The 13,561-nt window shown below is 42.8% G+C and overlaps 1 protein-coding gene across 8 annotated transcripts in view; it reads right to left on the bottom strand.

Moving 5' to 3' along the window:
• Positions 1-296: 296 nt before the first annotated feature.
• LOC109984142 (microtubule-associated protein tau) overlaps positions 297-13,561 on the bottom strand; it is a 49,287-nt gene continuing 36,022 nt past the window's right edge. For 3 of the 8 annotated variants that reach the window (XM_065951859.1, XM_065951860.1, XM_065951862.1), the window contains 9 exons: positions 9,350-9,405; positions 7,945-8,062; positions 7,697-7,738; positions 6,604-6,914; positions 3,575-3,667; positions 2,809-2,901; positions 2,360-2,441; positions 2,087-2,199; positions 297-2,001 (listed from right to left, as the gene is read on the bottom strand). In XM_065951859.1, the coding sequence (XP_065807931.1) occupies positions 1,795-2,001; positions 2,087-2,199; positions 2,360-2,441; positions 2,809-2,901; positions 3,575-3,667; positions 6,604-6,914; positions 7,697-7,738; positions 7,945-8,062; positions 9,350-9,405 (1,115 nt within the window). In that variant the 3' untranslated portion in view covers positions 297-1,794. Of the gene's footprint in view, positions 2,002-2,086; positions 2,200-2,359; positions 2,442-2,808; positions 2,902-3,574; positions 3,668-6,603; positions 6,915-7,696; positions 7,739-7,944; positions 8,063-9,349; positions 9,406-10,162; positions 10,301-10,456; positions 10,664-10,867; positions 13,547-13,561 lie in introns of all 8 variants that reach the window. The other 5 variants (XM_065951854.1, XM_065951856.1, XM_065951855.1 and 2 more) reach the window with 5 other exon arrangements.

The raw sequence follows: 13,561 nt of genomic DNA, 5'->3' as shown, positions 1-13,561 counted from the left end.
TGGAAAATAAGTTTTTTTCTTTAAAAAAAAAAAAAAAAAAAATACAAAATAGAGAAATTCCCCTCAACAAAAAAAACTACAATTTTAAAAATGTTATAGCCAAACTAAAACAGTATGTCAGTGCAGCTTCATTGTAATTATGTAAAAAACAAAAAATCCCCTGCATACCAGCCACAAATATAAAAAAAACATTTTTTAACAGGTAGTTAAATTATTCGCAAGCATTTACACCAGTAGATACATTTTGAAGGAAAGGCAATTATTTTCTCAAAAATTATACAAGACAAGAGAGTGAATCAGTTTTTATTTTCTTTATTTCTGTTTCATCCTGTAGGAGCATTTGTCATCAGTATGTCTCAAACATCGGAAAAGTGTGCACACATCTACAAGGTCTTTTAAATACACTTACACAGGCAAAATGTAGGACTGGGGGGGGGGGAGGAGGAGGGAGGCGAGCGTATAGGAAGCACAGAAAACACTAGAGGTATAACCGACATCAGGGGAGGTGGGCGGGGAGGCAGAGGAGTTGTACAATGGTGAGCAGAGAAATTAGTTTTTTTTTTTTTTTAATTTAACATCTTTAATAGGATTTCTAACAGCTGCAGGTTGAGGGTGATTTCTGCTTTCACTTCCAGAAAAGTTTTGTCCTACAAAAAAGGGCCAGGTAGCTGCTCTTTCACTGGAATGTTTTCATATAAAGCTTCCACTTTTTAAACTTAACTTTTGGCTTAGTCGCCCGTTCAAAGAAACATTGCACAACTCTGCAAAAAAAGAAGAAAAATGTCACAGAGCCTTTTAGGGAATCTGTGTATCTGACCTTGAAAACTAAAATGCATCCACTCAGGCTTAAAAGTTTAAGAGTGCTCCAAATAGATCTAATTTATGTATCATGTATTTGCCATGCCAGCATAACAGCATCGTTGTAGCCTAATAAAATCACAGAGCTAATGTAGAAACCGAACAAACAGAGCAGCCAATTGGTTTGCATTAACAAGAACTATTGAAAAGCTAGCCTTTTAGCAACACAACTGCATTAGCTTACGTGCTAATAAGCCAGTGCAGCCACAGGGAATGTACAAAAAACTGTAACAACTTCCACTACAGTGACATATATATAAAAAGAAAACACAATTTGTCCAACAATTCAGCACATATCAGAAAATCATGAACCAACCAACCAACAGAATTCATGTCGTCACATTAGCATACATGCTAATCAGCCATTCTTCTGCAGGAACAGAAACACGGCATGTCCACTCGCGCGGTTGTAGCTTTAAGACGCTGTATCTTGCATCCTTTAAATTCTGGATGGAGATAATATATGAGTTGATTTTATTGGAGTGGGACGTGATGCTTTACAAGCTACAAAAACAAAAAAAAAAAACACTGTACAATCGTAAAAACCGCTCAATGCCTTCTCAGACAGAAACACCCACTCAAATCGTAACATCCTTACAATCAAGCTAGGAAGGACAAAACAAAAAAATCCCATATTTCAGTGGAAAGAAATAATTAAAAAGAAATAAAGGAGTGGCTGGGCATTTTCTTTTTTTTTTTTTTAAGGGAGTGAATGGAGAATGATTCCGTTTCTAAAATCTTGCTGGAAGGAATGGAAAAGCCGTTGATGGACGAGAAAGTCGATCAACTACAACTGTGGGATCGAGAGTAGGTGTCATGTTGCGTTTAAGGACCGTGGGAGAACACTGGATGAGTGAATGATAGGAGGAGGAGAAGTGATGGTGTGGATTTTTTTTAAAGGGTGGGAGGGGGGGGGGGGGGGCCGAAGCAGACAGCTCATAAGCCCTGTTTGGCGAGGGCGGCGGTGACATCCTGGGCCAGCGTGGAGAGCTGCGGTGACTCCAGGTTGATGCTGCCGGTGGAGGACAGACGAGGGGAGGTGCCACCCGTCTCGACGCCGGGGGAGTGGGTGACGATGATTTCCGCGCCGTGATCCACCCGAGCTTTGGCTGTTTCACGGAAAGACAGTTTGTGGCTCTCGATCTGGAGAAAAAGCTCGAATCAGGCATGTTTCCTTTAAAGAATCTCTGAGCGACACATATTTGTATTCATTTGATTCATTTGTTACCATGACGTTCCCGCCTCCAGGAGTGTGGCTGGTGTTGCCCAGGGAGCCGATCTTGGGCTGGGCCTTGTCTTTAAAGTCCAGCTTCACATTCTCAATGCGCACGTTGCCTCCGCCTGGGGACAGGACAGTCAGGGGGAGAAGAAAAGTGTCAAACCCGAGAGGCATCAAGAGTACCCAACGGTATATGAATGATTTTGAGAGGAGAAGAGGAGAAAGTTTCACTCTTAAGTTTCCTTTCAGAAATTAAGAGCTACAGCTGTTGTCGTTCAGCACCTGGTCTGTGGCGGATGTTGGACATGGAGCCACATTTGGCGGTGACGTGGCTCAAGTCGATCTTCTTGGTCTGGATTTGGATCTGCAGGTAGCAACAGGGAAACACAGAATATTTGAAATAAACAAGGCAAATCTGAAGATAAGGGCAGACTGGGTCGATCAGAGGCATCTGCACAAGAGATTTCAGTTCCAGTGAAAGGGAGGGGGGGGGTGGGTGTAGAAGGAACTGCCACACAGCAAACAGGCTCCACAGGATGCTACGGTGAGCAGGTGCTTCAATTAAACTTAATTGTCCATGGGTGATAGGAATTATGGTGAGTACAAACACAGTTAAAAAGACAAGGAGACATCCCGGCTTGCTGTGTTTACACTGTGCACAGACACTGTTTGTCGAGCATGAAACACATATTAAATTTGAATTCAAAGTGCTTTTCTGCTGAGTCACTCACGTTTCCGCCTCCCGCCGCATGCTGGATCTTGTCCAGGGAGCCACACTTAGCCTGAACGTGGCTGAAGTCCAGTTTGACACTCGGGATCATGACCTGAGAATGACAGAAACATTTTCTATTTTTTTTTTTTTTCCCAGGATCACCATGTCGGTTTCTCAAAACTGGATCGAGGGGGAGCTTAAACATGTCCCACTTCCTCCCTCCCCTTCATGCTCGAAATAATCCCCCAAAAGTGTCCCAATTTTAAATCCACGACTTATCAATCTGCCGGCGCTCACTTTAGCACGAGGAGAATTGAATTGGACACTGATCTAGAATTTAAAAAAAGAAAAAGAAGATGAAGCTCTTTTCAGAGGCATTTATCAGACTGAGGAAATGTGCTCGTTCAGCGCTGCAGCCATCGAGTCTTGATCTTGTCCCTGTTTTTTTTTTTTTTTTTTTCTTTTTTAGAGCAGAGTTGTTAAAGCAGCCTGAAGCATATTTGGCTTTAATTCCCAAGTGCAACATCTTCCATGCTACATAAGAACAACACAATAAATACTTCAATTGCACAAACTAAAATCATGTTTCAGAGGAGAACTTGTAGAGTTTTTCATCCTGTTGTCGATGTAACATGGACATCTTGCACTTAGGAAATAAACCTGCAGATGTGAAGACAGATGAACATATAAAAGCAGCGTGAGAGAAAGTCTCAAAGATCCAGCTGAAAAAAAAAAAAGAAGAAGAGGAAGAAAGAAAAGAAAAGGAAGAGAAAAGGCGTACATACATGGCCTCCTTTGGGCGCGTGCCTCAGATTATCCTTGGAGCCGCACTTTGACTGAACATGACTGAAGTCCACCTTCTCGTGTAAAATTTGAACCTAAAACAAAATTGGGTCATAAAAAAAAAAATAGAAAAATCTATATGTGCCTTGTTTGCAAAAGTGAGCTATCAAAGTGTCGAAACATGCATTTTTATATTGACTATGTTATGAATGAGCTTTGTGCTTATGTAGAAAATGCTGGGAATGTTGGTGGCTTAGATAGGATTGTTTGTCTCTTTCCTTAGGATTCACTGATTATGTTTACATGCACACAAATGTCCCACTAAAGTACCCTGGGTAAACTGGTTTTTAACTGCGTGAACGCATGACATCAACCTTGATGCAATATGCATATAACCACTAGGAGCAGTGTAGGGTTGTTATGGTGATGAGGTCGGATGTTACAACATTGGAGACACCAGAGAGCCGCTACAACAATGGCGGAAAGTTTTGAAGAAACGTTTTTTTTTGATGAAAGTATGCAACTTCTGCCGAGATCTGAGAATCAACAGAAATACCGCCTTGTATGTCGCCATGTTTGTTACATTACCCATGGCCAATAAGTGTGCAACGCCATGTGTTAAGATCAGAATGTACATTTAGATATTCTAAGAAGATCTCCATGCTGATCGGCTCATATTGCATCTTGACTTTCCAAAGTGTCTGTTTTGGTGCGAGGAGAGTTGCACAAACAAAAGCATGATCCCTCCCTGGCTTCCTACCAGCAACATGTTTTGTAAAAAAAAAAAAAAAAAACTCTGCAGTTTGTAAGGTGGCCGAAACTGAAACTGTGGGAAAATGCTGCTAAAAATACAAATGTTCAGTTTGCGCAAAAGAAAATCCGAGCTTCACATAACGCGAAAATGACCTCATTAGTAGAGTTAACCCTTAGTGTGACACTGAATATATGATACACCTATGACTAATTACAAATGCAATTTCAAATAGGAGGGAAGATGGAAAGGTTCGAGGAAAAACATACAGAGCCCTGACAGCGAGCCTTCACTACAGTCTACACTGACCTGACCTGGATTCTCCTCACAGCTTTTCTCTAACCTGCACTCAGACACACACTTTCTTTGCTTGTTTCTTTTCCTCCCTCGCCTGTAGCTGTAGCAGCACAGACAGCTGCAAGGTCAAGCAATGACAAAGCACTAAACCCAACAATAAATCAAACTAAAACTATTATCTGTGTCATCCGTTTATAACATACAACAGATGACATCATGACTCCAGGTAAGGACAATCAGAGCATGAGTCACAAGCTGCATTGAAGAATAATAATAAAATAATGTCACTGGTCTCGACTCTTGCATGTTATTTTTTATACGATGCAATACGACACCATGATTCCGGTCGCCTTGGTTACCTCTGACGGAGATATTTCATGTTTTTTTCAGCCTTCTTTGAAAAATAAAACAATAGAGTCAATATATAAAAATATAAATACAGAGTTAGTACAAATAAAATATTCACTAAAGTTTAGATTTTGTTCTTTACACTGTCATTCAGTGTTATGACACAGGGGAAGGGTCCGGAGTATCAAATGAATTGGACTTTTTGAAGTCAAAGGTCTCTAAATCATCCCTCCAACGTGACATCGGAGCTTCAAACTGTGCGTTGCTGAGCTGCAGTTCATCACAGACCGTCCTTCACAAGGCCTTTCGTGCTGCTCCTTCAAGCCGTGAGTCACACAGCTTCATTAAAAATTTCTGCTCTGCCCGATGTCACATTTCTCCACAAAGAAGGAAAAGAAGAGCTGGGGGGGGGGGGGAAAAACCCTCAACTCCTCCATCCATCACAGGGTTAATTAAAGGTCTCACCTCTGTCTGTTGCCGTGGTGATGTGATACATATTTCTGTAAGTCTACACGTCTTTTAATATACCCTTCAAAATGAGTACTTCTTAAAAACATGTTAATTGAAATTTGAACTCTCCTAGTTCTTTTTGGGGATGTGGCGCTCAAGTGATGTGTTTGAAACCATAAAATAAGAGTCTAAAAGTGACTGTAGGTGATATATTTTCCATTCTTTGCCCTTGAAGCAACTTCTCAATAAGTAATTCAGACTGCCTGCAATTATTAATACTCAGAGCCGGAGGGAAATTCCTGCACAGTGTTGACGAGAGCAGATCCCCGGGGCCATTATTCTGCAGGTTGAGTCTACCTTGTGAGGAACATTCTTAGGAGGAGAGCTATCGTTTGTGTAAATTTGCTCCTCAGACGTCACATATGGCTTGTTGTGCATTCTTTTGTAGACATGGAGGACCTTAAACAGAGGTAAAAAAAAAAAAAAAAAGGAGAAGGAAGACAAAAGGGAAAGTCAGGGGAAGAGGCCGGAGGCAGCCGGTGACGGTTCATCGGGACTGACAGCAGAGAGGGAGAGAGGACAGCTGGAGGAAGAGACGGCGGCTTTGGAGGCAGACAGTGAGTGAGCGAGACGATGTGGGGAGAGATATTTGAACATTGTCTGACATTTCTATAACTCACAGCAGAGGGAAAAAAAAGACAACAGATAAATCACTTTCAACACTTCCATTTTCTATCTCTGCAGAAGCTGATACCAGTGTGCCTGTATCTGTCAATGGACGCTTCACAGTGGAGTCACATTTTTAATCGAATACTTTTTTAAAGCTTTAAGTCTGATGCATGAAATGTAATCACTTCTAAGTGTCTTTTTGACATCATGTGTTTTTGATTAGTAGTGTATTAATATCTATCTTTAACCAGTACTCTAATCAAGGTGTGAATGATAAAAATATGTAAACACAAGAAAATCCACTTACTCAAACACACACCAAGCTACGCATATGTTATATGTATTGAATATTGAAAGATCAATATTTAAAGCTTTTTAAATACACTTAAATATTGAGTGTATTTATAATTAATATAACTTTATCTGTGCTGCCCCCTTGTGGCAGAATTTAGAAAATGCATTGCTTTTTTTTTTTTTAAATGAAGTGTGTGACTCCCTGCTTTGATGACATGTTACCTGTCCGCCTTTTGGCTGGTGCTTGAGGTTGGATGTCGACCCGATCTTGGACTTTACATTCTTCAGGTCAGGCAGGGGCTGATTGAGGACCTTCAGCTGCCGCTGGGCGGAGGACGGGGACTTCGGCGGGGTTCGGATCACCGCCACCTTCTTCTCCTGGAGGACGCTGAAGGACTTGGGCGTGTGGCTGCCGGGGGTGCGTGAGCCAGGAGTGCGGCAGGAGTAACTTGGGGGTGTGCCGGGTGTGACGGCGGTGGAGCCAGGGGTGGAGGCGCCGCTGCGGACCGATCGGGAACGAGCCGATTCTGTGCCTTGAGAGAAGAAGAGATTACAATGATGAGAGTAATTTTTTTTTTTTAGAGACAGAAAAAGGCAGACAGATGGAACAAGACAGGAAGACAGAAATAGAAAGTAAACATCAGAGCAACAGATGAATTAGAGAGTGGTGAGCTTTATCTGGTTTCTCATGATGAGGAGAAATGACACATGGAGCTGTGAAAGCTCCACTAAACAAACAACACAGGTTAAACAAAGGAGTGTGAAAACACACACAGGCAGCTGGATGCATTGAACACAGGTGGCTTCTTGTTGCTGGGATACTGGTGTAAGACAAATGGGATTCTAGAGGAGCACGTAGCACCTTGTTGTTATGTTTCCAACCTGCTCTCTGATGACGTAACTGCAGGTTTGGTAAGATGGATTTGTTGAGAAGTTGGACTAAATTAGAATCAAAGCTGAATAAACAAGCTTGCAAAATCATTAGAAAGAAGTTGAAAATCAACTTCTTTCTAATGATTTCACATTTTAAGTCTTAATGTTTCTAATTTCACTCTTTTACTTCAGTTAATAATACTTTCCCCATCAGTTTTACTTCCCATCATCCAAGATTTATTATCCCATGAATAATTGACACTTAATTCACTCCAGACTGACTAATTTTGAGTCAGATTTTGCAATATGTATAAACTTTAACCCCCTAAAATAAGCACCTTAAATCACAATTTGGACATCAAATGAAGCCACTGTGGTTAGCTTTTCCAATATGGAGAGCTATGGGTCAAAAATGAGCTACTAGGTGGTCTACCCGCCATACCTGTGGCTCTTCCAGACCTGTTGTCCGCTCTGGACTGGAACGCTTTGAGAAGGAAGAGGTAAAATGAAAGAGCAAGAAGCAAAAAGAAATCAGGAGAATAAAAGGGCAGAGGGTGTAAGGTGGTAGGAGTTAAAATTGAATAAAATGATAAACAATAAAGTGTCTGAGTAAAGTCATTAGTACAAGGGGAAAGTGAGTTAATTCTGGAGGCAAAACAAGCTGTGCTGTAAATGTGTGTGTAGTCTCACAGGTTGGCCTGGAGGGGGTGCTGTTGTCGTCCTGTTCAGCAGCAGGGATGTGGCGCGTCAGAGACTTGGCAGGCCTGGGCAGGGACGACCTTTTCTCGGGGCTGCGGTATGCTCTCTCCTGAACGAACACACATTTATAAAATGTCAACACAAATACAACACTCGTCGTCATTGCTTGGTTATTGCTTAGTCGTTCACAGGTCGTTTCTTGATCATTGCTTTGTCATAGCTGATCATTGCATGGTTACTGCATGGTCATGGTCTGTTAATTGACTGGTCTTTGTTTGGTCCCTGGGTGGTCACTGGACTTTTTGTGGTCATAGCCTGTTCATAGCTTGGTCACTGCTCGTCATGGCCTGGGATTTGTTCAGTTGTCACTTGACGACTGTGTGGTCATTGTTTGGTAGCTTCTTAGTAAAGCACGGGCCATTGCTCGGCTGTCACCTGATCATTGTGAGGCCATTTTCTGGTTATTGCTCGGCCATTGCTTAGTCAGTGCGTGGTCATTTGTTCTTTGCTACCAGCTACCTACTACTTTAATGTCCCCTCTTTTTACCTGCTCTCGAACAGTTTTTGGCAGAGGGGCCTTGCGGGCGCATGCTGAGGCAGGGCGGGCCTCATTGAACTCCGCCTCCTCTGGAGCGTTCCGTTTAACGCTACAGGCAGAGCTGGGCCTGGGAGGCGGGTATTCAGCCGCCCGGCGCTGAACTGCCAGCTTTAATAGAACAGCCCGTGTGGGACTCTGGACCAAAAGCCAGGACAAGAGGCGGGGAAGCATGCAGATTCAGGATGGAGGGAAGATGTTGCCAGAGAGCAGGATGGGGTGACAAACAGATGGAGAAGATTGAGATGGGATGGAATGGAGATGAAATGTACTTGTATGTGTATGTGCAAAGTTGTCAGCTGAACATTAAGAAGTGAAGGTCATGTGTGACTTAATGATGATTTTTAAGGAACACTAGACAAGTTATGAGATGTTTAAACAAAGGACATGAATGAAAAGATGGAACTTGTGGAGTGGAGTGAAATGGAGTCAGAAAAAGACAACATTTGTGGAACAGTGGTTGGAGGTGGTTTGCGAGAGCCCCTTTGACCTTGCTTCACTTTTTAAGCGCAAGGAGAAAAACATGCACATGACCTTGTCTGACTTCTCTTGCATATATTCATTCATACTCACAGATTTTCTCTGCCAGGAATGGGGCAAGCAAAGAGGCAGACATGCAAGAAAAAAATAAAAATGCAACATAGAACTAAAAAACAAACACATGCATGCATAATTGAAAAAGAGATTATTAAATGATTCATGCAACAAATCCCACGAGAGAAAGTAATACTGTACACACACATAAACCTTCATTTAGACACTAACACAAACAGGAATGATGATTGGCACAGCACTACTTACAGTGGTCCTCTCCCTGGACTGGTGGGCCACGCTGAGGGGCTGATGGCTTTCCATACCTATGAAGAAAGAATCCAGCTGTAATGACCAATGTAAACCAGCAAGAGGAGACATTTAGTAGCGTGTATTTTCACAGCGAAAAACCACACATTGACATTCATACCTGCACTCTAACAGTCCAAAGGCATAAAGTGTTTGCTGCACCGTGTTTGCTGTAGTGTTGCAACAGCACCCAGATTGTCAGAATCAGTGAAACAACCTCTATAGACGTTAAATAAGCAGCCATCACTCATTTGTAAACCCTTTCACAGCAGCTGAGCACACAAACAACCTTCGACATGCAACTGACGATCAGCATATTTTCATTCAATTGGCAGAAAGTGAGCAGAAATAAACATGATTATGAGGCCAAGCAGGAGAACAAACTCCATGTTTGACAGAAATAAAATGGGGGAAAAAAACGACCAAAAAATAAACAAGACAGAGCAATAGAGTCAAAAAACAAACAAAAAAAAAAACATGACATGTTACATGGGCAAGCAGCACATGATGTTTGCCAGCTACATTGCACCTTCTTGATTCCTCAACAGGCCATCAATAGAGAGAGGGCAAAATGGCAAAACCTTAAAACAACTCTGAACAAATTGGTACTGTCATGTGGGAATTAGTTTGCAACATTTGTATCCTCAAGCTTTTGGTGATTTTATGCAGACAAAACCAGTCTTCAAATATTAGGAGAAAGGTTGCATTGTTCACATTAACACTTTGTTGCTCTCTCTCTATCACGGCACCAATTCCCTGGTGAAGAGTGTTCACCTGTGGCCTTGCGTCTAGCAGAGCCGTGAAGCAGAGCAGGCCTAGGATGTCTGGCCGCCACTTTGGCTACACTCTTTCGAGATGGAGAACGACTTTGGAGGGCTAACACCTTATTCTGGTCAACCCTCCTCACGACTACTGAAGAGGAGAGACAGAATTATACCAACAAGTCAAACAAATTTGGTTGCAGAGAAGCAAATCTGTGCTAAACACGAAGTAACTTTGCTGCTGAGTACAAATAGAAAGTTACATCAGTTCAAGAGGGGTACACAAATTGCTTTTAGCCAACAATACATTTTGAACCTTTTTTCTTCTTGATCTCCTCTCTTGGTGGACGTTGGCTGGGTCCTTTTCGAAACACTTTACCCTCAGTAACACCAGGACGGCCCCTTCCTCTGCCAGGGGCCCGTTTAGCGGGTTTGTCCACCACAGGTGCAATGGTAGGACTCTGGATCTGAGGAAGGGCTTCGATTTGCTCTGTCACGATACTTTTGTCATCATCTGCAGTGAAGAGGGGTTAAAAGAGGGCTAACTCTCCACATTGCTAGCTAGTTAGCGGCTAGCTTAGTACAAAAGACACATTTAAATTGACTATCAAGGAGTCTTAAGATAGTTTTTGCTACAAAAATATCTTTGGTAAACATTAAATGCCTTAAAGTTTATTTAACAAGTGAGTAATTCATTAATTTGATAAGTTCTGGGTACCTTGTGAGTCAATCCAGCCACTGTCTGTATCTAGGATGGAGACGTCCATAGTGGTTTCATCGTTAGCCACTTGGCAGGAAACGTCTGAGGTCTCCTCCACTTCCTGACCAATCTCAATGTCTTTCTCCTCCCCATCCTTACCCAACCTCTCTTCCCTGTTACCATCTTCTTCTTTGGTTTTGAACTCTCTCTCTTCAAGTACCTTATCGGAACAAACTTCCTCCACTTCTTCCCCAAGTAGTTGGTCCTTTTCTACCAACTGAACCTTATCTTCACTCTGTTCATCCTTACTTATATGTGCTACTTTAGCCTCCTGCATTCCATCTTCTCTACCACCTTCAACTGCTTGATCATGCTCTGAGCATGGAGACAGGTGTGAACTGTCCGTGGCAGGCTCCCCATCACTGTTGTGGGCACTATGACTCCATTCTTCTGCTCCAGACTTTGGATCTTCATCCACCAGCTGATCCTCTACCATCAGCGTTACCTGTATTGTCTTTTGCTCTACCGTCCCAATATCTCCTATTGCTTTATCTTTCTTGGAGAGCACAGGCACTTCAGGTTCCTCCATCATCTCTTGAGGCTCTTCAGCAATCTCAATATCATCGTCTTCATCTGCTTCTTCTTCTTCTTCTTCTACTTGGGCTTGTGGTATGATGATAATTGGGGAGGATATTGTTAGCTTTGGTGAACTTTTTGGTAACTTCAATTTATCTTCAAAGGGCTTTTCAGTGCTTAAATCCTGACCAGCTGTGGGGGTTTCTTGCTTTTCTTTTCCATCCAATCTCACAGGTATCCCACCGTCACCTGTTTCTGTGCCCTCTACTGAAGACTGATATGGTAAAGGTATGTTTTGGTTTTCCATTTCTTGGTCCTCACTGGTTTCCTTCAATTCCTTCCATACAGATTTCTCCAATTCCATTTCTAACTTGGTGGCTCTATGATCAGTCCCCTCAGACTCTGGCTCGTTCTTTCCCTGGTCCTCTGGTAAGTCATCTTTCCTTGGCTTCAGTTCAGTGGCTTGGGTTTCTGATTTTGTATCATCTGGGGATCTGGGTGTTGGAGTTCTGATTCCAGTTTCCAAAGAACTGAAAGTAAAGGAGATGTCTGGTGGGATAGGAGATGCCTCTCTCGAGGGGTCTTTTTCAACATCTACCTCAGGGATTGCTTGGATCTGTATGTCACCAGGTAGGCCTGTCTCCAAACGAAACTCAGTCAGTCTGTCTTTTGTAGAAGTCATCGGTATTCTTAGGCGATCAGGTTTTATTCCGCTTGGCACAGCTCTTTCAAGAATCAAGGAAGACTTTACTGGTGTATCTCTCTTTTCAAGCACTATTTTTTGAGCAATCTCAGGGACAGTTCCTTTATGATCTTCTTGTTGCTCTGCCTTTTGAACATCCTCAACTACTTTTGTGCCAAGTTCCTCCTCGACCTCACTCTCTACAGAGGGAAAACGCTGGTGCGGGGAGTCTCCTGGACTTGGTACATCAGCTGGAGAAGGCATAGGCCCCGAGTACTCATTGAAGACACAATAGCCCAGTTCCTCTAGCTGGCTTTCCTCTCCTACCTCTTCCGAGGTTTGATCCCCCAAGGCAAGCTTGGCCAAAGATCTCTCTACCAAAGCGGAGACATTGCAAGGCATGGACTTTCGTCTCATGTGATCAAGCTCCTTCCTCTCAATTGACGGAAGGGCTCCAGCCAGGTCCAACATCTCAGAGAGGCTGCCCGTACGTTCAAATCTAGAAATAGAAGTATTTTCTTCGTTGTTGGATACATCTTCAAAGGACTCAGTGGTAGTTTGTGTTATGGTAACAGATGGAGGAAACTGACATTGGCTTTCCACTGATGGTGTCGAAGGGTATACCTCAGGTTCATCAAAACTTCCACTAACTGGACCCTCTGAAAGGGCTTTTGTCTTCTCTCCCTTCACCGTGAGCCCTGCCGAAGACCCAACGCTAATGTTTAAGGAAATACTTTGTTCCAATGTCATCTCACCAGAAGTTGTTTTTTGAATCGCCTCCTGCTTTTCCTCAGGCTTCTGCAAATTGCTCTTGATTTCACCTGTTAAGTGTGTCTCTGTCGCTGTGCTGAGTTCGTAATAGCTCTGGGCTTGTGAAGAATCTTCTTCATGGGTTTTTGATGTCTCAAAGTAGGATTTTGCGCCAGTTTCGGGTGCTGATGAGTCTTTGACCTCTGTAAGTAGTTCTGGACCTGCTTTGATGCTATCTTGCTTACAAATGTCAGTCACTGGTGGCTTATCCAACGTATTGTCCATGCTGCTATCTTGACATTCCTTATTTATTGTCCCTGCTAATTCTTTGATTTCACAAGTTTCTGATTTGCTTGTTAGGATGTTATCCTCACTTTCTTCCTCCTCACAGCTAGGCAACGTTTCTGCAAGTGAAGGTTGTTTTGTTTCTTTTGCTTCAGACTCCATAAGCGGGTGAGTCATTGCAGACTCTTCTACTATATCCTTTTCCTCTTGGGTACCCTTCTCAATTGAGGAGGTTTCAGAGAGCTCTTTGTCTTTTATTGATGTGGAGTGAGGTTCAATCGAGGCAACATCTTCTCCCTCAGCTGTTGCAACTGTACACTCCTGACGAATGGATGCCTCTTGAGTTTCCTCTTCTTTCACAGCAGACTCACACGAGGCCTTACTGACATGTTCTTCTGGCTGGTCTGTGAGTTTGAAGG

This window comes from Labrus bergylta, chromosome 24 (assembly GCF_963930695.1).
Source record: "Labrus bergylta chromosome 24, fLabBer1.1, whole genome shotgun sequence".
Taxonomy (NCBI): domain Eukaryota; kingdom Metazoa; phylum Chordata; class Actinopteri; order Labriformes; family Labridae; genus Labrus; species Labrus bergylta.
Note: the sequence above shows the minus strand (reverse complement) of the source record. Positions and strands in the feature narration are given on the sequence as shown.